At 36.3% G+C, this 27,844-nt stretch overlaps 1 protein-coding gene across 1 annotated transcript in view; it reads right to left on the bottom strand.

Moving 5' to 3' along the window:
• SGCZ (sarcoglycan zeta) overlaps positions 1 to 27,844 on the bottom strand; it is a 1,114,038-nt gene that overhangs the window by 208,784 nt on the left and 877,410 nt on the right. Inside the window, exon 4 of the mRNA XM_056114214.1 lies at positions 7,120 to 7,221. Coding sequence (XP_055970189.1) covers positions 7,120 to 7,221 — 102 coding nt within the window. The remainder of the gene's footprint in view (positions 1 to 7,119; positions 7,222 to 27,844) is intronic.

Raw genomic sequence — 27,844 nt, 5'->3', positions numbered from 1 at the left:
TACCTGCTCTCATAATCTCTCTAGAAAAGCATATTTCTCAGATGTCTAACTCACATGTGTTTGTTTGTATAGAGGAAAAGATGGTGGCCACATATATATTTCCAGAAATGTACTGGAAAAATCAAACAAGAATATGCCACTCTATAAAATCTAGAAGTGAGTTTAAAAGGCAGAAAGGACTAGCTAGATTAACGCATTTAAAATAACTTATCTCTAGCACAGATACTTTATATAAAGATCTCCTCAAGTAGCTACACAACAACAACAAAATAAATGCAGTATGGATAATTCAAACTATGTGAGGTAAATCCTTTATGCTTTAATTTTTTAAAAAATAGTTTTAATAAGACCATTGCTAAAAAATAAACAGCCAAATTAGATGTAAAAAGGAAACTGTGGATCTTGTTCCTCAGACTCAAAATTATATTTTGTATACAAAATACAATACATCACAACGGGTAGGGTGTTTGCCTTACACGCAGCAGACCAGGGTTTGATTCCTCTCTCCCTCTTGGAGAACCCGGCAAGCTACAAAGACTATCCTGCCCGCACAGCAGAGCCTGGCAAGCTCCCCATGGTATATTTGATATGCCAGAAACAGTAACAAGTCTCACAATGGAGATGTTACTGGTGCCCGCTCGAGCAAATCGATGAACAATGGGATAACAGTGCTACATGCAAAATACAATTTAGATAAAGCAAGTGGAAATTCATATGGTGAAAAATAACTAATGACATGAAAGAAGAACACGATATTATGACGTATTATGACAGTAATCCAGAGGGAGATTATAGTTCAAAATAAATGGAGAAATTGGGCCTGTAGAGAAAAGGTAGGGTGGCTTTCATACACACTGCTTAACTGGGTCCTGTCCTTTGTACTCTAAATGGTCTCCTGATTCTCTCTGGGAATAATCCCTGAGCACAGAACCAGGAGTAATCTTTGAGCACTGCTAGTTGTGCACGCCCCCGACCCCCAATAAAAGGGTATTATGACAGTTGTGTAGGGAAAAGATGATCTAGGTTAAGAACTACTGATTTTTTGTTGTTGTTTTTTTAAAATACTAATAACAAACATACCCGAAATGGGTGATATAATAAAGTTCATACTATAGCACTGCAATGTCTTCCTGTTGTTCACCAATTTTCTCGAGAAGGCCCAGTAACGTCTCCATTGTGAGACTTCTTGTTACTTTTTTTGGCATATCGAATACGCCACAGGGAGCTTGCCAGGCTCTGCCATGTGGGTGGGATACTCTCAGTAGCTTGCCAGACTCTTCAAGAGGGGCGTAGGAATCAAATTCAGGTTGGCCATGTGCAAGGGGAACTCCTTACCCGCTGTTCTATCACTGCTGCCAAATAAAATTCACAAACTAAATTAAATAGAATGCTAAAAAATGATCAGGAATAACTTGCTGAAATCCCAGGAGAAAAGTATCTACCAGATATCAGAATGTTTTTAGGTAATATTCAGTACTAGCATTTGATGGAAGAATGAGTTTAAAGTAAAAGAAAAGATGGAAAATTAGTAAATTCCCAAATAAGAATGGAAACAATGAGGCATTAATTTTTGCATAGAAATTTCAAGACTTACAGACAAACTAATAAAGCTAATTACTAATGAAAACAAGGAAGAATTGAATGATTCTGAAAATGAAGTTAGGAATGAAAACTCCACAATGAAAGGAGGAGTGATGTTGAAACCTGCAACCATCTATATGCAAAATCAGGACCCAAGTTCCAAGGCAATTAAAATCGCAGAATAGAATGTAAATATTATGAACTCTGATGAAGAAAAAATAATGTAATTACCAAAAAATTGAAAATGAAGAAAGGTGAGGACAAATTGGAGAGAAGCTAATCATCTAAAATTGCACTGCAGGGAGTTAATGAAGACTGTCTTGAATTAATACATGGAGCTAATGCATCTAGCTTGTAATGGTATTCATAATCTATTCTTAACCATGAAAACAAGATTAAAAATTCTTGTGGTAAAAAAATTTTGTGGCATTTTTTAAAAATTATTCCCGATTTATTTCAGATTATTTTATTGCATTTCACATATTAATTCTAAATCAAGTGTTTCTATTTCCATCTATTTTTTATCTGAGATATCACCATCCCATAGTTATTTTTTCTTTGTATAGTGATTTTACATGACTATGCTTTCTAAAATGAGTAAAGATGTTGTAATAAAATATTAAATTACCTATACTAAACACATAAATTTAAAGTAAATGGCAATAAAATAATAATAAATATTAAATATCATCTGCCAGTTCCTTCATGCATGAGACTTGTCCGAACATGTGGAGAGTGGTCTTCAGCATGAATGTGGCTAGAACTGGAGGTCTTCAGCTGCCGGGGCTCTGCTTGGGGTGTGGAGGGAAACTCATCCCAACCTCCTCCAAGGGGCCCTGGTGAGGACAGCCAGGTGTGGAGGCAGGAGACTCTGCACTGTTCTCTTCCGGGGGCAGGATTTTATAGTCTCTGGGTCTTGGCCGTTGGAACCAGGTGTGCGGGACCCAGGGCGTAGATCTCCAACCCTGCTCGGATTGGGACTGGGCCTCCTCTACCCAGATACCCCATCTTCCAGTATGTAGGCATTACACCCACCAACTGACCCCAGAGCCCTGTAATCCCATCAATGGCCAAGACCCAGAGACTATAAAACCCTGCTCCCAGAAGCGCACGGCAGCATTTGTGGCTCTGTGACATCTTATTATCTAGTTCTTACTCTGGATAATCTGGTAGGCTACCAAATGTATCCTGCACCTATGGCAGAGTCTGGCAAACTCCCCGTGATGTATTCAATATGACAAAAACCAGTAACAATGATGGGTCTCATTCTTCTGACCCTGAAAGAGTCACGAATATGGCACTTCTTAGAATCTCAGGGCTATGATTAAGGAGACGTTATGGAGCCTTCTCGAGGAAATCAATGAACAACAGGTTGACAGTGATGCAGTGATCTATTAATATAGTAGTGTTTTTTGTGTATTTATTTATTTATTTATTTATTTATTTGGGGGGTCACACCTGGCAATGTACAGGGGTTACTCCTGGTTCATGCACTCAGGAATTACCCCTGGCAGTGCTCAGGGGACCATATAGGATGTTGGGAGTTGAACCTTGGTCGGCCGCCTGCAAGGCAAACACCCTACCCACTGTACTATCGCTCCAGCCTCTATAGTAGTGCTTTGTACAGGAGAGAGAAACATTTCTAGAGAAGATTTGCAAGGAGATTAATTTGTTAAGTGACTAGAAAAGAAACTGGCTGTGTTTATTAGACTCCAAAAGGCTTTGCGTCTTGCTAAAGAATTGAGTACAGGAGGCAACACTGGTAAACTCAGAACTAAATTAACTGCACAGTTTTGAGGTCTGGAGAAAGACTGAACAAAAAGAGGGAAAAGCAGAACCTTAAAAACCTGCTTGCCAAAGTACAATGAACTCAAAGTTCTTGGTTTTTTGGAGAATAGTTATTGAAATTAGAATGATCTGGTAGAAATTTTCTGGCAGAATTACTGCTTTGTCCAGTAGCTCAATGGGATAGGTAGTATTGATGAGGTAATCACCTTAACTTAAGAAGTTTGAATAGAAAAAAGTGAAAGAGAAAGATAGAGAGAGCTATTGAATTAAATGTAACTGATAGTTGGTAAGTTCCAAACAAAGTAATACTTAGAGAGGATCTTAAGAGCCATGGAGTCATAATTTTCATTTAGCAATCCATGATCCACATTAAAATTTGAGACTCATGAAACCTCACCAAATATAGTCTACTCATATTATAATAAAACTGGCTGTTTACATAGAATTTGACCTAATATAGACCATGCACCTTCAAGACTGACTCATAATCTTACTAAGATTTGTACAAGTTAGTCCCATATTCCACACCTTCATGCTATTCCTTTCTGAAAAAAATATATATATAACTTTATAGAAGCTTACTGAGAATTTTATTCCCAGGGAATAGTGTTATTTTTGAAACATTTTTTGGAGTTTTAAGGTATATAGCGCATAAGATATAATAAACTTTTTTGGTAGAATATTTGTTAACACCTTAGAAATGATTAACTCTTAAAAAACTTGGAAAAGGAAATAAAGCATTATGGATAATGATAAAAATCAAATAGATATTTGGCCACTGGGAATAGAATTTGAGTTAGGAGTTAGCTTGTAGAGTAATAGGATCTAAGTTGATTATGTCTTGGATTGTTAGGTTAGAATAATAAGTGCAGATATATGAGAGAAACTACATTTTCTGCATAAGATCAACTGTTTGTGTTTCCATGTTTAGGATTAGATAACTATTTTATCTGAACATAATTTTAATAAAACATTTATTTCAGTGTAGAATATTGGAAACTTAAAAGACAACAATCTGATGCAGGAAAACACACAACTACAATGAACGGGGGAATGTCCAAATGAAAATTATTATACACAATATTTTTAAATTGCATACCCTTAAGTATCCTTTAAGTAATACAGCTTATATTATGATTAACTTTAGTACTTTATTATGAAATATCTACATACGCAAACATGCTGCATTCATAAGTTTAAAATGCAAGAGTGAACTTGAAACATTTTAAAAACTGACTTCTGATATTTTTGCATTCTTTATTAGGCCAAAATGAATATTTAGCAAGTTTATACCAAAAATAACATTATTAATATGCAATCTGTCACTGTCAGGGTCCTCCTGTTGTACATTAATTTGCTCGAGTTGGTCCAGTAATGTCTCCATTGTGAGACTTGTTACTCTGTTTGGCATATCAAATAGGTCATGGGGAGCTTGCCAGGCTTTGCCATGTGCACGAGATACTCTCGGTAGCTTGCCAGGCTCTCGAAGAGGGGCAGAGGAATCGAACTCGGGTCGACCAAGTTGGCGGCTTACAAGGAAAACACCCTACCCACTGCACTGTCACTCCAGCCCAAAATGCAATCTAAGACTTAGTAAAACTGTAACTCTTTCTTTCCTCTTTTTTTTGGGGGGTGGGGGGTGCAGTAATATTGTGGAAGAGAATAAACAACCTCTTTCATGAACAAGAGAATCCTAAGTGGGAATTTCTCATAAAAGACATATTGTTTACTTTTTGTAGTGCCTGTATAGAGAAATTTTAAGTGGTATATGATTCTCGAGCAACTTTTTTTATGATTCTCGTGTTCTGTCTCAGAAGTAAGCCTAGTACTGATAGATGGTCGACCTGGATCACACCTGTATCATGCCATACTGCTCGGTCAAAAGCAAACCAGGGAGAGAGGAGACTTTGGGAGCACGCCCAGACTGGGGATGTGAAGGGAGCATACAGATTCCACTGACTACAATTACTTTCAGACATGTTTTTAAATATGTGATGTGAACTTTTTCGGTGTAATGGGTTCAAAAGTTCAAGAACCTGATCTTCCGTGCTGAAAAATCAATGCATTTTCTAAAGGTCTTTGATGGAGTAAGTATATATCCCAGTTCCCCACCGTACTTCCGGTTAACGTCTAAGGGTGTTCTCTGGAATATGTTCTGGCTGAGAAGGTAAATTCTTTGACCTGTCTGTGAGCCTCACAATTATTTCTGAGTTCTATTTACAAAGAGTCTCTCAAAGTTGACTCAGAATCTTAGAAGATTATTTTCTGATGAGGAATTTTATTAGGATTACTGAAGATCCATTAGACCTATTTGACAAACAATTGTTGCTGTTTTTGTCCTTGTTTTATCAATTAGATATTCTCACCTTCTCATATTAGGAATTGTCCTGATTTCCACAAGTGATTTTTTAATTCCTCCAATATTTAATTTTAGTAATACCAAACACAAGAATAAACTGTGAGTAAGTGGCAGGTGGGTGACTTACCATCAGAGGTAAGATACTAAAACCAAACTGTTGACCTCACTGAATTATCTATATAATTTAGTCATGCAAGGAGAGGTGTTCATGTGTCTTATGTAGTATCTGTATAGAGAAATTTTAAGTGGTTTATAATTCTTGTATTCTGTCTCAGATACTAATTAGATTGTATTAGTATACAATTAGTATACAATAAATATTAGTATACAATCCTAATTAGAATCAAATAAGTAAAATAATCTCATTATAAAATTGCTAGAACAGTGCATAAGCTATTAGAGTCTTAGTAAAGCCCTACAGGTGCAGGTATTTAAGTTCAAAATATAAAGTAGGCATTATTAACCTAGTAGAACATTTCAATTAAAAAAGAACCCTTTATCTGTTTTCACTTTGCTATATTAAAAATTTGTATTTTCAATGAAAAATTATAGTATCTTTGGAATCCATTTGTTCTGATAGTTAACATCGGTAATACCAAACATTATTTTAGTTTAAAGTAGATAATAGTAATACAATAAAATTTATACAATTTATAAAATAATATTAATTTTGTTTTATAAATTACTTGCCCGACTCACAAATAAAAACATATCCCAGGAAAATGTCAATAAGTTTGAATAATATATTTTTTTACACAATAAAAATTTTTACCTTTTGAGAAGTGAAAAATGTCTAAAAATGTCTAAATCATAATCTTTTGATTTTTAGCATGCAACTAAGTGATAATACATACAGCACACACACATACACACAATAAAAATTTGGAAGTATATTCTAATTTGCTTTAAGCAATATACATCCACAAATTAATCTATACACTAGGAATCTTGGCCATTTCTTTTAAAAATGCACATTCATTAAAGCAGAAAAGATATATAATATAGTGAATTAAAATAATTTATATAAGTCAATGCTTCTCTAAAATATTATTCATGATGTAGCAAATGACCCTTTGAAATTACTCTTACTGTGTACTTTAAACTTCATTACAAACAGAGGAACAAATTTTACAGAGAAACAAATTTTACAGACAGACAAAAATAACAGTGTTGTTTAATTCAATATGATTTTCTCATCTATCAGTTTGAAACTATCTTTCTCCACTGACTTTTCATGTGTTTCATTATTAGTTATTTTTTTTAAATAGCTCTTTAGTTTAAGGAAATTAAATACACATTGAAATATATAAGGGGATTCTATCCTAGTATTTCAAGCTAAAATATAACCACCAAATTATCTTTTAGAGTAATCCAAAGCCAGTACCACATACCTTTCGGGAATGAATTTCTTTCACATACAATGGAAGTAGAAACTCAGATATACCTTCAAGTCGGATTCCCTTCTTGGTGACTCTCAGATTTCCCATACCATCCTACAAGCAATGAAATATAGTTCATTTTAGGTTAAATAGAGACTGAATAACAGGCCAAAATTTATTAGGCCTACATTGAGAAAACAGTAAGTTCAAATAGTGATGATTTAAGGAAAATGAGAGATTAAATCTACTTCATGAATGACTGCAGCGGTTTTCATGCATACTGAGGAATCTATTCAGATGAATAGCGAAGGAAGTAATATAAAGAACCTGATATCTTCTCCCAACTCTATTAGAGACTAGAATTTATGAAATAAATCTGTACATTCTTCAGAAGCTTCACCCACTCTCAGCTCTCCATATTGCTTTCCATGATTTCTATGAAAAGCAAAATGGAGATCTATTAAAAACTAGAGAAGCAGAACTACTATTCTTCCCAGTGATAACACTTCTTTGTATACACCCCCCAAACAATATTAATTCTAAGAGATATACGTACACCTATGTTCATTGCAGTGCTAAATGCAATAGCCAAGATACAAACACAACCAAAATGCCCAACAATAGATGGATGTATCAAGCTGTGATGTATGTAAACAATGGAATGCTATAAAGTTCTAAGGAGAAAAAAACTCATGCAATGTATCATGGCATGGATCATGCTAGAGGATGTCAAGCTGAATGAAGTCAGTCAGAAGGAAAGGGATAGATACATTCTTTCTCATGTGTGGGACATAAATATACACAGCAAGAAAGCAACAAAGGACCAAAGGCAACAAAATGGATGAATTTATTCACATAACTAAGTTTGGGGATAGAGTAGTTTTGAAAGGCAAGGATGCTGGGGATATTAAGGCTGGGGCTGGTTATAGTGATGATGGGTCTGATGTTGAAACTATGCATATGGAAAAAATCATTTGTAGTATTGTAAATCACAGAACCTGAATCAATAAAAATAGCTAAAAGTAAAATAAAAGTGACAGGTAAAAAATAAACCTGTACTTTCTACATGTATTAGCCAAGTTAAAATGTAGGTATAATTATACTTGCTAACTGACTCTTGTAAACAACTGTTTTTGCACAATCATCTAGCAATGTTTTATTAAAGTTATGCACATGTTCCTACATTAAGTGTTCACATTTGTACAATAATTTTAAAAATTATGATTGCCAAATATAAATTTAGTGTTCTAGTACTCAAAACTTGAGTAACAATTGTGTTGTGTGTTTTTTATAGAACATAAAACTGTATGAGGACAAAACAAGTGCATAAATCACATAAATGATATTTAAAGATAAGAAGTAATATGTTACTAATTAAATTAAAAATATTTCAATCTGCTAAGAGGATAAACTGTTTTTCCTAGAAGATGTTAACAGGAACAATTCAAGAAAATGGAATTTCAAAAAGTGCCTTCCATAGAGGAAAGTACAATGCACACTTTGAAATAATTTTGAGATAACACACCATCACTTAGGCTAAAAGGTATATATTCAAATAAAATAAAAATTAGAATATCTTTTGAGAGCAGAAGAGTGAAAGTCATGAATAAAGACCCGAAATGTCTCTACTCAAATAAGTCCCCAAGAGAAGACATAGAAATTTCTTGAATAGGTCAGTGACTTGGAATGATCAGAGTACGCCTTTGGCATTCATCTGGTAGAATTACTATGTGGGCTAACCTGACAAAGAATAAGTTAAAATTTGCAAACTGTTAAGGGACAATTTACAAAAACGTGTGAGTTAATCTAACTGGTGATACTGTAAAGAGGGACAATGAAATACCACCTCAGACTTTAAGCTATCCACTAGATCACTTAAATACTAAAATTTATAGGTGCAATGGCAAAAATAATTGCAGTTTTTACCTCCTAAGATTGAGATGTAAAAATTCTAGCTATTTACCCTAAATGATGTAAAATATCAATTTGGGAATAAGTTGCATAAGATATAATTAATCAAGCATGATAGATGAGCACGTTACTTTGGAAATATGTCTAGAAAATCTTGGAGATTCGTAGATAATGATTAGACCTTTGGGAAAAATATCTACTACAATAAGTAAGCTTTTATCTGTGGGGAAAAAAACATCTTATCTATTCAGGTAGACTTTGATCTGTGTAAGTTCTTTCCCCCGCCCCCAGAAAAATTTAACAAAATAATATAACAATGAGTGGAATTTTCAGTATAAACTTTATTAATGGGTCCTTGTTCAGTTGGAATGAATGAAGGAATTTATTTCTTGTAATCAGTGAAAAAATATCGTCAAAAACCCTAGAAACACCCACGTAGGAAACAATTACAAATTTTAAAATAATAGAAGAATTTCAAGTCATTAAAGACTTGCTAATAAGATATATTTTTGATAATATAATAGCAGACTCACATTTTTTTTCTGAAATAGGTTTATAATAGTTTTGTATAGTGCTCTTTCACTTTCCAAAATATCTATGCTCCATACAAAAAATGATGTGGTCACCTACTAACTGGTTCTTATTTATAACTTTTATACTATGTTGAAATAGAAACAGGCAGATATATCTGTGACAGAGACCGAAAGGTGAGCATTTGCCAGGTACGAGAGTCTGAAAGCTGTACGGGATAGAACCTAAGTATCAAAACACTGCACTTCCTCAAATGCTAAACGTTATTTACTTTGCTAATAGAAACAAGGCTGCTGGAAGCGATAGCACAGCGGGTAGGGCGTTCGCCTTACAAGCGGCCAACATGGCCGACCCGAGTTCGATTCCTCCGCCCCTCTCGGAGAGCCCGGCAAGCTACCGAGAGTATTCGATATGCCAGACACAGTAACAACAAAGTCTCCAATGGAGACGTTACTGGGCCCGCTCGAGCAAATTGACGATCAACGGGAGGGCCTTTACCTTTACCTTTAATAGAAACAAGTAAAGCTGGAGAATGTTGGGCTATAAAACAAGTTATGGGGGAAATAATGATAACTGACAACTGGAGATAGATGAATGATAAATTTCAACAGCAGTTAAGTAGGAGAGGGGCTGGAGAAATAGCTCATCAGGGCTGAGTCTTGCATTGCATGTGGGAGGCCGGGGTTCAATCTCTGGCACCGTTCCTCAAGCGCCACCGGGAGCAACACTGATCATAGCTAGAAGTAGTCTTGGAGCACCTCCAGGTATGCAGTACAAGATAAAACAAGTAAAGAAAGGGATATAAGTTATGTCAACCTTCAATATAGGTCATCAGGGAATGGAATTTCATGAGTTTTTGAGAATAACAGCCTTCTAGACATAACGTCCCGAAGCACAGTAAAGTGTTGGAGGAAGACATAAAGATTAAGTTCACTTTATAGGAACAAAAAAAAAGAGAATATATTCAGAAAGCCAAGAATTTTACAACATATAAGCTGACACATGACTTAAAATATTTTGTCTCACAGGGATTTTCTTGGCTAAATCTCACACCATTAATAGTCCATAAATTCTGTAGCTCCTGCCAAAATAAAATGTTCTGGAGTATTCCCCCAAGGTATTACTATGGAAATATCTGTGCAACTGTTACACTATTTGAGGGCAAAAGAAAAAAATGTCATAAATTTAAATCTAAGTTCCACATAGGTTCCCCTACTCTCTGCAAGTACAGTCTTCCTGGGAATCCTTTCCTAAGACAAAATATGACAAAATAATGAATCAATTACCACTAATCTTTATGGAAATATATTTCAGCATTCCCAGACCCTCAAATTAATTCATTACACCACACTAAATAAAACATTAAACCTAAAACAACCCTCACACACAATAAAAAGCAGAAGTTGTATGATAAGCACGAAGCGTGCATAAAAGGTAGCACCCTTTCCCTTTCTGGGGAGGAGTTTGTCTGGACCACTCACACTGCTTGGTGCGTGATCTCTCTAGAACTGCTGTGGTAAACACTGAAGGTTCTTTGCTTTCCTTTTAAAGTTGTGAAAGTGTAAATATTCAGGGCTTCTTTTAGTTAGTAAATGCAGGGTACTATAGTTCTTTTGTAGAAGTTGCAAATGTATATGACAAGAATCAGGGACGCATGCTCATTTTTTTTTATACTCCAGATTAGGAATAAAAGAAATGGATATCAAATTTGAACTGTGCTATTGCCTTTATATACATGTATATTGCATAAACATATATACGTGCACACACATATATGTGAATATATATGAACTATATATATTGTATATATATACACATATGTGTGCATATACACACACATATGTGTATATATATACATATAGAGACCTGGGCCCTATGAAAATAGGATGAGAACGCTATTCGGGTCTCCCAAAGAGAAATCAAAGAGCTATGCTTGGAGTATGACATTTCACTCAAATGAGAGAAAGAATCCTGAGTTCCGACCTCTGTTGATGGTGGTCAAGAATCAGGGACGCTGTCTTGTTTGGCAAGATATCGAAAATCAGATGGGCTGGTCACATAATGAGATTTGGAGACGACCACTGGACTAAAGCTCTTACTGCCTGGATTCCATGGGACGTCAAAAGACTGCATGGCCGCCCACCTACAAGATGGTCAGACTTCTTCCTCAAGACCCTGAACAATCGGTTTGAGGCTCTTCGTGTTCCTAGAACAAATAGATGCCATTGGGCTGCACTAGCACGCTACAAGAACGAATAGAGACATTACTGGCGCCTGCTCAAGCAAATCGATGAGTAACGGGAAGTCAAGTGATCAAGTGATATATATATAAAAGTTTTGGGGAGCCATGCCCAGTGATACTCAGGGCTTACTCCTGCCCTCAGGAACTGAGCTTACTTTGCACTCGGGAATCACTCCTGGAAGTTTTGTGGACCACATGGGATGCCAGGGATCGAACCCTGGTTGTTTATGTGCAAAGCATTTAAATGGCCTACCTGCTGTACTATCGCTCTCAGCCCCATGTTTATTATTTCCTCTGCATATTTAATATTGGCAAAACTTTTATAAATAGGTGTCTCTCGTAGTGGAACAAGCTTTGTGATAACCTTTTGATCCAGATGTTTGGGCTTTAAGATTCAATACCTAAGACCAGTCACAGGGGTTGCTTGGGTTGCAAGGGACCAGGAGCCTGCTTTCAGGCTCTTGCTCCCTCTATTTGATTTGTTTTACTGGTCACTTGGAAAGTTTTTAATTCTATATCTACTGGTTTATTCAGATAAAAATTGATATAGTGGCAGTGACAAAGAGGTTGGGTACTTTAGTGGTAGTAGAAGTGCAGTGATTTTTGCACACCAAATACATAAATGTTAACGCTGTTGTAACCATGTTACCCCAACTACAATAAAAATAAGTAGATTTAAATTCAATATTTTCTTCTTAATATAAATTGCCATATGAATAATTAAATTTTATTTGAATGAGAAAAAATAGAATTGTTATTATAAGCATAAGATTGAACTTACATGGTTTTTTGGTTTTATTTTGTTTTATTTTTTTTGCTTTTTGGGCTGCATCTGGTGAAGCTGAGGGGTTGCTTCTGGTTCTGCATTCAGAAAGTACTTCTGGCGGTACTCGGGTACCATATGAAATGTCAGGATTGAGCCCAAATCAGCGAAGTACAAAGCAAGCATCCTACCGGCTGTGCTATCACTCCAGACATGAAATTATATAGTTATTTTTTAATCTATAATGTAACTGCAGATTATCATCTGTCCTTTTATTTCTCCTATTATATGTTAAAAATTAATTTTTGTACTTAAGAGCTGCAATCATAAAACTGTAAGTTATGTATTTTATATTCAGCCTGATTCTCACTTATCTCACTTATAATTCAAATCCATTAGCAATGTCATGAGAAGATAAACATTTTGGTTTCCCTTCTGCAGGTATATTAGGAGGTGAATTTATTCTTGTCAATCTATCATCTGCTTCAACATCAAAGGATGGCATTGGTGACATACCAGAAAATATCTTGATATACTAGAAAATCAAATGGAGCTCTGAGCTCAGGTCCCAATATTGGCTCATCACTTTCTGTGTAAGCATCAATAATGTAACCAAAGATTTTGCTCTTAATTTTTTTCATTTGAAAAAGAAAAAGTAAAGAATATAAATGCCTATTGCAAGTTACTTGGGAATATAAAAAACTTAACATAGTTAGATAAACTACTTAGTTTTATTCTTTAAAAAACTCAAATTACAAAAATTTTGTAAGGTTTGTTTTAGGGTACCATACTTGAATTTTAGTAGAATCTACATAAAGATTTATCATTATTATAGTTGTGATGACTTTAATCAATTATCTTGTCCAAAATTGACCTACTTTGGAAAGACAGAATATTTAAATTTTAGGAGGGATTTTAAGACCACAAAGCTTAGGTTTGAAACTTGACTACTATTTACTATCTATCAATTTTAACCTATTCTTTATTGTAATGATATCTAAATTAAAAATTTTAATTCTAGACATATTTATTTTGTGAGGTTCTACACATTGCTCTGTGCTCAGGGGTGATGCTTGTTGGTGCTTGAGTGTCCATATGTAGTTCAGAAATTTGAACCTGACTGTGGCCTTATATGCATGCTGGGCATTTGTCTTATCTTTGTATGACTCTATTTCAGAAAAAAGTATTCTTTGCAGAGATGTTGTAGTGATTTAGCAAGATTATGTCTTAGTGACTTATTAATGGAGCTGACATATTCTAAATAATTATTCCTCTTGGTTGCAGCTTAATATTAGTAATGATTTAATAACAAATATAATTACTTTATTATAATACATATTTTGCCATCAATCTCTACCAATTTTTTTCTTCCTTTCTATTTCTAACACAATTAGTAAGTTTAACCTCTCTACTTCTAACCATATCTTAGTTATCATCAATCATACTGCTTGGGCTACAATTGTTTATGCTGTTATTTTACTGACTTTCTTTTTTCTTGTTCAAAAACTCAGAGTTTGTCCTTAGCCCTCATATCTTTGAGCTTTATTTTGTATACATAATTTGTTTTCTTAACAATTATTTATGAATATAATCACTTTATGTTAAAATTAATGTCTTGACATAGAAAATACAAATCATTTTTAAAAATGAATGTGATCATTAACTAACAAAAATATCATTATATAATTAGTTGAAGAAAGAAAACTTTTTGAATAAAATTGAAATAATTCCATGTCCAAGAGATAATTGAATATTGGAATTTTTTTTCTCGCCAAGACCAAAAATAAATTTTTTACAAATTACTGTAGCACTGTAGCACTGTCCTCCCTTTATCATCGATTTGCTCGAGTGAGCACCAGTAATGTCTCCATTGTGAGACTTGTTATTGTTTTTGGCATATCGAATACATCACGGGTAACTTGCTAGGCTTTGCCGTGCGGGCAGAATACTCTCAGTAGCTTGCTGGGCTCTCCCAGAGGGGTGGAGGAATTGAACCAGGGTCAGCCGCATGCAAGGGAAACAGCCTACCCGCTATGTTATTGCTCCAGCCCTAATATCATATATTACAAGAGCAATTAATTGATTAGGAAGAAAGATAGATTCATATATATTAGGAATTTTATCTAATCATACTCATTCTACTCTTCTATTTGCATGTGAAAATGACTTTGGAAAGCAGTTTAAAGGCAATTAAAGTCTCTTATGCTGAATAGTCCTAAGAATTTTGGAATGAAACATTTCTAATAAAATAATGTGTAGCAAAATAAAGAAATCATATACAATAACTATAATGATAAATCACTTTTAAACCTTTCTAGTGGTGGGAGAACACCTAGCAGTGTCCAGGGCTTAATCCTGGCTCTGAGCACAGACATGACTCCTGGCAGTGATTATGCAGCCAGACTTGTTACTGGAAATTTAACTGGGATTGTCCATGATGCAAGACAAGCATTGCTTTTTAATGATTTTCATATTTATTCTTTACTGTATCTTAAATGGAAAAGTAATCTACTGATATCCAGCTTCTAATTAAAGAAGAGAAAATGCCCCTTAAAATATCTAATCATTTTCTTTTTCTAACCTGTTTTATGCTGATGTTATTTATAATTTATAATGAGTTGTTTTTCCCCAAGTATAAGCACAAATGAAACATAAGTTGACAGTTTGCTTTATATGTTTATTTTTCAATATGTTTGTTGCTATCCTGTATTTTGTTTTCATTTTAATTGGTTTTCCTTATTTTGCCTATTATTAGAAAATAAACTCTACAGTGACAAGAATTGATAGATTTAGGAATGAAAGTTCTAATTTAGTTTGTATAGAAACCAACTTAGAGTTTGTTGTTAGAAATAACACTTCTATTATAAAGAATATGATTTACTATCTTTGTTTTTAGCTAGAACTTGTTATTCAAAGTTTTACAATTTATATATGAATGATGAACAGTTAAAGGTAAAGGTAAAGGCCCTCCCGTTGATTGTCGATTTGCTCAAGCGGGCCCAGTAACGAACGTCTCCATTGGAGACTTTGTTGTTACGTGTCTGGCTTATCGAATACACTCGGTAGCTTGCCGGGCTGATCAGTTAAGGAAAGGTTTTAAATGGAATCATATAAATGAATCAATAAATATCGTACTTTGCATATCTTATTTGTACTAGTCTTCTTTTTGCTATGTGAATAGATTCTAAGAAGCAAAACAGAATAAAATCTAACTTATTTTTCAAATTGTTCTCTGCTTAATATTTCTCACAAAATGTTTCTTTCCTTCCCTGAGAAGTTATATTTGGCAACCCATAAAATGTGCAGAATTGCATTACAATAAACTTATCAGAATGGAATATATTAAAAAAGTATAACGAAAAATAACTATATATATATATTAATGTGACATAGCATATCCTATCATTTAGGGTTTATTCCTGTTTCAATTCTCAATGATCAATCCTGGTGGGACTCTAGGGATCATATATGATATTAGAGATCAAACTAGGGTCTAAGTATGAAAGGTATTTACCTTAACCCTGTGCTATATATCCAGTCACTAGTATCATATATTTTATAAAATATTTAAAATAATATAGGAGGAGCTGGAGTGATAGTACAGTGTGTAGGGAACTTGCCTTGCTAGCTTCATGACTTCATGGCTTCACTGTCATTTTGTATAGTATTCATGGCTTCACTGTCATTTTGTATAGTAGGAGCACTTGATATAAAAAAGTTTTAAATTCAGCCCGGCAAGCTACCAAGAGTACTCGATATGCCAGACACAGTAACAACAAAGTCTCCAAATGGAGACGTTACTGGGCCCGCTCGAGCAAATCGACGATCAACGGGAGGGCCTTTTACCTTTTTACCTTTTATTTATTAAAAAAAAATCCTATAGGACCACTTCTAGAACACTGTCAGAAATACTATATGAATCAAAATAATAATCTATTTTTTCTTTTTTCCCCATCCCTACATAAGTGCCCATTCTCCAATACAATGATCTCAGTATCCCTCCCATGCCTCCACGCCCTCCACCTCCCTCGCCTCCCCCCACCTCTGTGGCAGGGCATTCCCTTTTGTTCTCTCTCTCCTTTTAGGTATTGTGGTTTGCAATAGAAGTATTGAGAGGCCATCTTGTTCAGTCTATAGTCTGCTTTCGGCAGTTTCCAACCCAACCAGGTCCTTCCAGCACCCTTTACTTGGTGTTCCCATCTTTGTCTGAGCTGCCTTTTCCTCCAGCGTGTGAGGCCAGCTTCCAAGCCATAGGGCAAACCTCCTGGTCCTTATCTCTAGAAATATTCTTGAGTGTTAGTCTCCTATTCTGTTACTTTATATTCCACAGATGAGTGCAATCTTTCTATGTCTGCCCCTCTCTTTCTGACTCATTTCACTTAACATGATACTTTCCATGTTGATACACTTATATGAAATTTCATAACTTTATCTTTTCTAACAGCTACATAGTATTCCATTATATAGATGCATCAGAGTTTCCTTAACCAGTCATGTGTTCTTCAGGACTTGTTTTTTTTTTTTTATCAGATTTTAGCTATCGAAAACAGTGCAGCAATGAACACAGAAGTGCAGATGTCATTTCAACTGTACTTTTTTGCCTTTCCAGGATATATTTCCAGGAGTGGTGTTGCTGGGTCAAATGGGAGCTCAATTTCTATTTTTTGAGAATTGTCCATACTGTTTTACAAAAGGGCTGAACCAGTCGTCATACCCACCATCAGTGAAGGAGAGTTCTTTTCTCCCCACATCCACGCCAATTTTGGTTGCTTTTGTTCTTTTGGATGTGGGCTAGTCTCTGTGGTGTGAGATGGTATCTCATTCTTGCTTTGATCTGCATCTTCCTGATGATTCGTGATGTAGAGCACTTTTTCATGTGCCTTTTAGCCATTCTGCTTTCTTCTTTGAGAAAGTTTCTGTTCATTTCATTGCCCTATTTTCTGACGGGGATAAATGTTTTCTTCTTGTTTAGTTCAACCAGTACTATGCAAATCCTTGATATCAGCTCTTAATCAGATGGGGTATTGGGTGAATATCTTTTCCCATTCTGTGAATTGTCTTTGTATTCTGGTCACTGTTTCTTTAGAGGTACAGAAGCTTGTTATTTTAAGATAGTCCTACTTGTTTATCTCTGTTTCCACTTGCCTGGTCAGTGGCAAGTCATCTTTGAAGATACCTGTAGCTTCAATGTCGTGGAGGGTTTTGACAACCTTGTCTTCAACGTACCTTATGGATTCTGGTCTGATGTTGAGGTCTTTAATCAATTTTGATCTGAATTTTTTGCATGGTGTTAGGTAGAGGTCTGAGCCAATTTTTTTTGCATGTAGTTGTCGAGTTTTGCCAGCACCATTTGTTGAAGAGGATTTCCTTGCTTCACTTCACATTTTCTTGCTCCCTTATCAAAGATTAGATGATCATATATTTGAGGGTGTGTTTAAGAATATTCAACCCTGTTTCATTGATCTGCTACTCTGCCTTTGTTCCAGTACCATGCTGTTTTAATTATTACTGCTTTGTAGTAGAGTATGAGGTTGGGGAAGATGATGTCTCTCATCTTCTATTTCCCCAGAATTGCTTCAGCTATTCGTGGGGGGTTGTTGTCCATTTGAATTTCAGGAGTGTTTTATCCACTTCCTTAAAGAATGTCATGGGTATCCTTATAGGGATCACATTGAATCTGTATAATGCTTCAGGGGGTATTGCCATTTTGACAATATTATTTCTCCAAATTTATGTGCAGGGGATGTGTTCCCATTTTAGTGTGTCCTCTTTTATTTTGTGAAGTAATGTTTTGTATTTTTCTCTGTGTAGGTCCCTCCCCTCCTTAGTGAAGCTGAAAATACTTGATTTTCTAAGCATGATTGTGAATGGGATTGCTTTTTTCATATCACTTTCTTCTCTCTCATTATTTGCGTATAGGGAAGCCATGGTTGATTTTATAGTCTGTGACTTTACCATACAAGTCTATTGTTTCTAGAAGTTTCTTGCTAGAGGCTTTGAGTTCTCTAAATATAGTATCATATCATCTGTGAATAGTGAGAGCTTGATTTCTTCCTTTTTTAGCTGGATGCCTTTAATGTCTTTTTCTTGCGTAATCACTACTGCAAGTACTTCAGATTGAACAAAATCAGTGATAGTGAGCACCCTTGTCTTATCCCTGATCTTAGAGGGAAGTAAAGTTTTCCCCATTGAGGATGATGCTTGCTATAGGCTTGTGGTAGATGGCTTTGACTGTATTGAGGAAGATAATTTCTATATCCATTTTGGTGAAAGTTTTCATCAAGAACGGGTACTGGATTTTGTCAAATGCTTTCTCTGCATCTATTGATATGCTCATACGTTTTTATCTTTACTTTTGTTGGTATGATGGATTATGTTGATTGGCTTCTGAATGTTGAACCATCCTTTCATCCTTGAGATAAATCTCAATTGGTAGTGCTGTATGATCTTTTTGATAAGTTGTTGCATTCTATATGCTAATATTTTGTTGAGGATCTTCACATCCATATTTATTAGAGATATCGACCTGTAACTTTCTTTTTTTGTGGTGTCTCTGTTTGCTTTCGGTATTAGGATGATATGTGCCTCATAGAAACTGTTTGGGATTGTTTCTTTTTCCTTGATTTCCTGAAAAAGCTTGAAAAGAACTGGCAATAGGTCCTCTGTAATGTTTGGAAGAATTCACTAGTGAATTCATCTGGACCTGGACTTTTGTTTCTGGAGAGCTTTTGATTTCAGTTTCAATTTCCTTGATAGGAATGGATCTATTCAGGTATTCTAAATTATCTTGGTTCAACCTTGGTAGGTTATGGGAATCCTGGAATTTAGCCATTTCTTCTAGATTATCTTGTTTTGTGACATACAGATTTCAAAAGTAGTCTCTGCATATCTTTTTCTAAAATTTATTTCAATTTATTTATTGAATCACAATGAGAACAGTTGCAAAGCTTTCAGGTTTAAGTCTCCATCATACAATGATCAAACACCCATCCCTTCACCAGTGCATATTTTTCACCACCAAGAACCCCAATATACCCCCCATCCCACCCCTCCCTATGCCTGTGAGACACATGATTTCCACTTAACTCTCTCTCCCTTTCTACTTTGATTGCATGCATTATTTCTACAAAAGATGCACCATTATTATTTGGAATTCCCCCTGAACAATCAGACCTGCTGAAAAGACATTGTGAAATAATTTGTTTTCTATGGCGGTTATGAAGACCATATGATGTTGCACAGTCACGCAGTTTTGGATTTCTGGTATTTTACTAACTAAGTCTGGAAGGATTTCTGCCAAAATCCATATAGTTCCGAGATTGGTTTTTGTGCCTCTGGGGCCATGTATGTGCCAGAGAGCCGCCTGTGGGGGCAACTCATGGTCTCTTCACGGTGGGAAGCTCTTAATATCTTTTGAATTTCTTTGGTTTCTTTTGTGATGTCCCCCTTTTCATTTCTGATTCAATTTAATTAATCGAATATTCCTATAATACAGCTTTTTAAAATCACAAAAGCAGATTCTTTGTGCTAACCTCATTTGAATAAAAGTTAGAGCTGGAGCGTATGATATGCAACTGTGGTGGTAGAAAGAGTCTTGTTAAAAAGACTGCAGCAGAAAAGCTAAACATGCAATTAAAACAAATCATGAATCCTATGGTAAATGGAGATAATGAATAATATCCTAAGGCATCGGACTTAAAAGGAAAATAGCAAATAATGAATTAATAATAAGGCTATGTTCCTTGAAGATTACCATCTATAAATGTGTGGTGGAGAAACTGAGAAACATTTCTATGTTAATTTCAAAATATAATACCAAAAGTTTCATTGTTAGTCTATAATTTCTCTATATCTAGCTTAGGGGAAATCCATCTCTCTATATATTTAAAAGCATGTAAAACTGGGGTATGTTTTCAGTCACCTTTAGAAAAATGCTGTATAATATTTTATCACTCAAATGCAATAATGTATTAGCATACTGTATTCCCTAAAAAAGTTCGATGATAATAATCACATATACTTTGTTTAGTCCATTTTTTTCTGTTTAGTGGGTCTTTGATCCTCCTGCTTACATCTTGCAATAGAGAAAAAATGTTCCCTTAAATATATTGTGAAAATACTGATCTAATCACTTATTTTTTTTACAAAAACTGAGAGAGAGCTATACCGAGTAATCACATTTACTTTTTAGCATGGAGCTTTCATAAGAAAGGATTAAAAAGTTCAAAGCTACTTGTCTCCACAAATAGTTATTGATAGTTTAGGTAGAATATCACTAAATTCTGTTTATAAGTTGACCTCCTGACTATGTTTATGTACTGCAAAAACATGTTGACCACTGTTAGGAATGTGGTTCACTTAATGACTATAACTCAATTTATTAAGTCATTTTCTGCTTAGTATAAGTAATGAGAAAGAGAAATAATGCTGATTACTTCTTTGATTTTACCTTATTAGATAGTACAGTGGGTAGGGCATTTGCCTTGCATGGCTGAACCTGATTCAATTCCTCCATCCCTCTCAGAGAGCCCAGCAAACTACCGAGAGTATCCTGCCCACATGGCAGAGCCTGGCAAGCTCCCCGTGGCATATTCTATATGCCAAAAACAGTAACAACAAGTCTCACGATGGAGACATTACTGGTGACAACTCAAGCAAATCGATGAACAACGAGGACAATACTAGAGTGCTATAGTTTTTTAATCATTATTCATTTACTCAAAGAATGATTACTAACTTTTATGAACAGAGTTCATTTTTTTTCATGTAGGAGTACTGCTATTTATTCAGCCACTGATTAGCTGATTGAATTGGGCATGAACTCCACCTTACTTTTTTTTTTCATAATTTTATTTATTTTTTTTCTTCTTTGTATATTTAACTATTGAATCACTGTGGGAAAAGTTACTAAGTTTTCAGATTTAAGTCTTGGTCATACAATGATAAAGCACATCTCCCTTCACCAGTACTCATTTTTCACAACCAAGAACCCCAATATACCCCCTTTCCACCCCTCCCAATGCCTGTGAGGCAGATGATTTCCACTGAATTCCTCTCTACATTGATTACATTCATTATTTCGACAAAAGATGTGCAATTATTGTTTAGAATTTCCCATCCAACAATCAGAACTGCTGAAAAGGCTTTGTGAAATACTTTGTTTTCTATAGCTGGTTATGAGAATCACATAATCTTGTGTGGCCGGAATAGTGGTCTCACGATTTTGGATTTCTCCAAAGATCCGGATAATTACAAGATTATCTGGTGTACATCTGGTGTACATCTGGTGTTATGGCTGTAGCGAAGAGCCGCTCATGGGGGCAACTCGTGACCTCAGTAAGGCGTGAAGGACAAGCCAGTACTGCCCCCCTTCCCATGAGACTGCAGTTGCCCTGTCACCGCTGGCTCATACCTGACTTTCCACTAAGCTCTGAGGCGGTGGCCATCTTGCTGCCAGGTGGGGAAAAGGTGGAAGGGATCAGCACCCTTTCCCTCCCAGGGAGGCATGTAGCCATAGTTTAACGCATGGTCTATTTACTTTTCTGCTGCAAACTTCCGGGCTCTAGATTAAGTCCTTTTGCCTCTGGAGCCATGACCATGCCACTTGTGGGGGGCAACTTGTGACCTTGGTAGGGAGTGAAGGACGAGCTGGTACCACCCCCATTCCATTGGACTGCAGTTGCCCCATCACTTCCGGCTCCTACCTGGCTTTCTAATAAGATCTGAGGCGGCGGCCACCTTGTATGTAGTCCGGATGCATTTCTGCCAAAAGCTGCTGGGTTTCAATATTTGTGTCTGAGTCTCTGGGATTATGGTCATTAATTAGCTTGATCAGGAGCCAGAGAGGTCATTTGTAGGCAGTGACTCGGGGTCTCGCTGGGATGGGGAAGAAAGGGCCGCTTCAACCACCATCTGGTGAGGCCCCGTGTGTCTCATCACTGCACGCCCAAACCTGACTGTCCAGTGGCCTCTGGAAAATGGTGGTCACCAGGCTGCCAAGTGGAACAGGCCAAGGCACGGAACCTATTCCCACCTGGAGTGGCCCAGCACCAGTAACCAACTGCAGGAACAGGATGCATTTCTGCCAAAAGCCTTTGGGTACCGAGATTCGTTTCTGAGTCTCTGGGATCATGGCCATTAAGCAGTTTGATCAGGAACCAGAGAGGTCATACCTCCAATTCTACAGCTGACCCGGTGGTGGTTTGTTGGTGTGTCTCCCACATATCTAACTTTTGGCCATTCACTTTCTTGATAAACTTTGCCCCAAGTTTTTGGGGTCTGGCCAAAGGCACAGCAGCCTTTGGCCAGACCCCAAATTTTTGGGTGTCTGAAAGTCTGGCGGTGCCATCAGGCTGCTGATGCACTCGCCTCACAGGTACAGATTTACCTGCTGGCGGCACCATACCCCTGGACAAAGTTCATTTCTGAAGCTATAAATTAAGGGTAACAACTTATGTAATAGCACTACTACTACATAGCTTCTCCACGTGGTAAGGCTTTATCTAATACTTCCTTCTTTAGTGATAGCACAGAGGGTAGGGCATTTGCCTTGCAAGTGGCCAACATGGCCAATCCAAGTTCGATTCCTCTGCCTTTTTTGGAGAGCCCAGCAAGCTACCAAGAGTATCTCGCCTGCTGGCAAAGCCTGGCAAGCTCTCCGTTATGCATTCGATATGCCAAAGATAGTAACAATTGTCACAATGGAGATGTTACTGGGTCTACTTGAGCAAATCGATGAACAATGGGAGGACAGTGACAGTGACAGTGAAACACCATGAGGTACACTGGTAGACTTACAAATTTCTGTGCTTGAGTTTCAGTTATACAATGAACGAGTATCCATCGCTCCCTCCAGCAGTGTCCATTTTCCAGCACCAATAATCCTGGTATACCTCCTACCACCCCTCCCCCGATCCCACCCCACCTCTGTGGCAGAGCATTTACTATTGTTCACTCTCTCCTTTTGGGTACTGTGGTTTTCAAAAGAGGCATTGAGTGGGAATCATGTTTGGTTTATAGTCTACTTTCAGCAGGCATCTCCCTTCTGGGAGGATCCTCCCAAAACCCTTAACTGGGTTCTCCCTTTTCTATCTGAGCTGCCTTTTCCCCTAGCATGAGAGGGTGGCCTCCAAACCATGGGATGAACCTCCTGGTACTCATCTTGGCTATTCTTGGGTGTTAGTCTCCTATTTTGTTACTTTATGTTCCCCAGATAAATGCAGTCTTTCTATTTCTGTCCCTCTCTTTCTGACTCATTTTACATAGCATGATACTTTCCATGTAGTATCACTTGTACATAAATTTCATGACTTCATCTTTTCTAAGAGCTGCATAGTACTCCATTGTGTAGATGTACCAAAGTTTTTTTAGCCAGTCATCTATTCTCGGGCACTTGGATTTTTTTCCAGATTTTGGCTATTGTGAACAGTGCAGCAATGAACAAACAAGTGTTGATGTCATTTCGACTGTATTTTTTGCCTCTCTGGGATACATTCCCAGTAGTTTTATTGCTGGGTCAAATGGGAGCTCAATTTCTAATTTTTTTGAGAATCATCCACACTGTTTTCCAAAAGGGCTAAACCAGTGAAGGAGGGTCCCTTTCTTGCCACAAATGTGCCAACACTGGTTGATTTTGTTCTTTTCTATGTGGGCCAGTGTCTGTCGTATGAGAGATATCTCATTGTTGCTTTGATTTGCATCTCCCTGATGATTAATGTTGTAGAGCATTTTTCTCATGTGCCTTTTTGCCATTCTGATTTCTTCTTTGAGAAAGTTTCTGTTCATTTCATTGCCCCATTTTTATGGGGATGGATGTTTTCTTCTTGTGAATTTCAACCAGTACTTTTTATATCCTTGATATCAATCCCTTGTCCGATGGGTATTGGGTGAATATGTTTTCCCATTCTGAAAACTGTCTTTGTATATTGGTCACTGTTTCTTTTGAGGTGCATAAGTTTCTTAATTTAAGATAGTCCCATTAGTCTATCTCTGTTTTCACTTGCTTGGCCAGTGGTGTGCCATCTTTGAAGATAATGTTAGCTTCAATGGAGGGTTTTGCTCCCCTTGTCTTCAATGAACCTTATGGATTCTGGTTTGATGTTGAGGTCTTTACTCCATTTTGATCTTACTTTTGTACAAGGTGTTAGGTAGAGAGATGAGCCCATTTTTTGCATGTAGCTATCCAGTTTTGCCAGTACAATTTGTTAAAGAGGCTTTCCTTGCTCCACTTCACATCTAATGCTTCCTTATCAAAGACTAGACAATCATCTGTTTGGGGAGAGATGTCAGTATATTCAATCCTGTTCCAATATTCTTCAGCTCTGCCTTTGTTCCAGTACCATGCTGTTTAGTAGAGTTTGAGGTTGGGGAGGTTGATTCCTCCCATTTTTTCCCAAGAATTGCTTTAGCTATTCATGGGTGCTTATTGTTTCATATGAATTTCAGGAGTGTTTGCTCCAGTTCTTTGAAGAATGTCATGGGTATCCTTATAGGGATCACATTGAATTTATACAGTGCTTTGGGGAGTATTGCCATTTTGACAATGTTAATTCTCCTAATCCATCAGCAGGGGATATCGTTCCATTTTCTTGTGTCCTCTTTTATGTCCTGAATTAGCGTTTTGTAGTTTTTTTTTGTACAGGTATTTTGCTTTCGTAGTTAAGTTGATTCCTACGTACTTGATTTTTGGGGGCACAATTGTTAATGGAATTGTTTTTTTCATGTCACTTTCTTATCTCTCATTATTTGTGTATAGGAAAGCCATGGCCTTTTGGGTATTGATTTTGTAGCCCTCAACTTTGCTATACAAGTCTATTGTTTCTAGGAGTTTCTTGCTGGAGGTTTTAGGGTTCTCAAAGTATAATATCATATCATCTGCAAATAGTGAATTCTTGATTTCTTCCTTTCCTACCTGAATCCCCTTAATATCTTCTTCTTGCCTAACTGCTATTGCAAGTAGTTTAGTACTATATTGAACAGCAGTGGAGAGAATGGGCATCCTTGTCTCCTCCCTGTTCTTAGAGGGAAGACTCTCAGTTTTTCCCCATTGAAAATGATGCTTGCCATAGGCTTGTGGTAGATAGCTTTAACTATTTTGAGGAAAGACTCTTCTATCATCATTTCGGTGAGTGTTTTCATCATAAATGGGTGCTGTATCTTGTCAAGTGATTTCTCTGCATATATTGATATGATCATAAGGTTTGGATCTTTTCTTTTGTTGATATAATGGATTATATTGATTAATTTCCAAATGTTAAACCATAGTTGCATACCCAGGATGAATCCCAATTGGTCATGGTGTATGATCTTTTTGATGAGTTGTTGAATACTATTTTATAGTGTTTTGTTGAGAAACTTCACATCCTTGTTCATCAAGTATATCAGCCTGTAGTTTCCTTTCTTGTGTTTTGTTTAGTTTTGGTATTAGAGAGATATGGACTTCATAGAAACTGTTTGGGAGAGTCTGTTTATTCAATTCCCTGTAAAAGCTTAAGAAGAACTGGCATAAGTCCTCTTTTAATGTTTGGAAAAATTCACTACTCAATCCATCTGGACCCGAGCTTTTGTTTTTTGGAAGAGTTTTGTTAACAGTTTCAATTTCATTGATGTTAATAGGACTGTTCAGGTATTCTAGATCTTCTTGATTCAGCCTTGGGAGATTATAGGAATCCAGGAATTTATCCAAATCTTTTATGTTCCCTTGTTTCTTAGCACACAGATTTTCAAAATAGTCTCTGATGATCTTTTAAATTTTTTTGGTTTCTGTTGTGATATCCCCCTTCTCATTTCTGATTCAGTTTATTATGGTTCTCGCTCTTTCTTTGTGAGTCTTGCTAGTGGTTTATCTATCTTGTTTATTTTCTCAAAGAACCAGCTATTGGTTTCATTGATCTTTCAGGTTGTTTTTGGGTTTCCATATGGTTGATTTCTTCTCTAAGTTTTATGATCTCTTCCCTTCTGCCTGGTTTGGGCTCCTTTTTTGTTCCTTTTCCAAGATCTTGAACTGTGAAGTCAAGTTATTTATGTGGGCCCTTTCTTTCTCCCTAAGAAATGTTTTCAGAGCTATAAATGTTCCCCTTAACATGGTTTTAGCTGCATTCCATAGGTACTAGTAGCTTGTGTCTTCATTCTCATTTGTTTCCAGGTATCTTTTGATTTTGTCCTTGACTTCCTTCCTGACCCACTCATTGTTCAGCATTGGGTTGTTTAATTTCCAGATGTTTTATTTGGTTCTTCGTGTCTGTGTGTTATTCACTTAGATCTTCAGTGCATCATGGTCTGAAATGATTTTTGATACTATTTCTATCTTCCTGATTCTATTGAGGTATGTTTTGTGACCTAGCACATGGTCTGTTTTGGAAAATGTTCCGTGTGCACTGGAGAAGAATGTGTATTTTTTCTTTTTGGGATGCAAAACCTTGTATAGGTCTATAAGTCTCTCTCTTCTATTTCTTCCTTCAAAACCAATGTTTCCTTGCTTTGTTCTTGTTGATCTATCCAGAAGTGATAAGGCAATGTTGAAGTCTCCAGCTAGCAATGTGCTAGCAATGTGCTCCTTAAAATCTGTTAGCAGTTGTTTTAAGTATTTAGCTGTTCCCTCATCTGGTGTATATACATTTAAGAGTGTGATTTCTTCCTGTTTTATGTATCCCTTGATAAATAGAATATGGCCTAGACTGTCCCTTCTTATCTTTTTTGATCTGAAATTTATGTTGTCGGATTCTAGTATGGTCACTCCAGCTTTTTTGAGGGAGCTGTCTGCTTGCAGGATTGTTTTCCATCCTTTAATTTTGAGTCTGTTTTTGCTCTGACTGTTGAGATGAGTTTCTTGTAGGCAGCAGAATGTTAGGCTCTGTCTCTAAATCCATTTTGCCACTCTGTCTCTTAATTGGTGAATTTAGACTATTGACATTGAGAGAGATTATTGTTATGGGGTTTTGTGTCATCTTTTTGTATGGGTTTGTTGTACTTGTAGAGTTTGTCTTGTCTTATGATAGCTTGCCCCTCTAGCCGTTCTTTTAGGTTTCGTTTTGAGTCTATGAATTCCTGAGCTGCTGTTTATCCCCAAAATAGTGTACTGTTCCTTCGAGTTTGAGTGAGAGCTTAGCCATATAGGAATTATTGGTGAAGCTTTCATTTCTTAATTCCCAACTACAACATCTTTAATTTACCACCTTACTATGAAATGAAACACCTTTATTCACAAAAATCTTTTAAGGTGATACTGTGCTGTATCTGTAAAATAGGCATATGATTTGCATAAAATTTATAATACATGATTTGAGTTTGAT

This window comes from Sorex fumeus, unplaced genomic scaffold (genome assembly GCF_029834395.1).
Source record: "Sorex fumeus unplaced genomic scaffold, SorFum_2.1 ptg000024l, whole genome shotgun sequence".
NCBI classification, from domain to species: domain Eukaryota; kingdom Metazoa; phylum Chordata; class Mammalia; order Eulipotyphla; family Soricidae; genus Sorex; species Sorex fumeus.
This window is presented reverse-complemented; position numbering and strand designations above follow the sequence as displayed.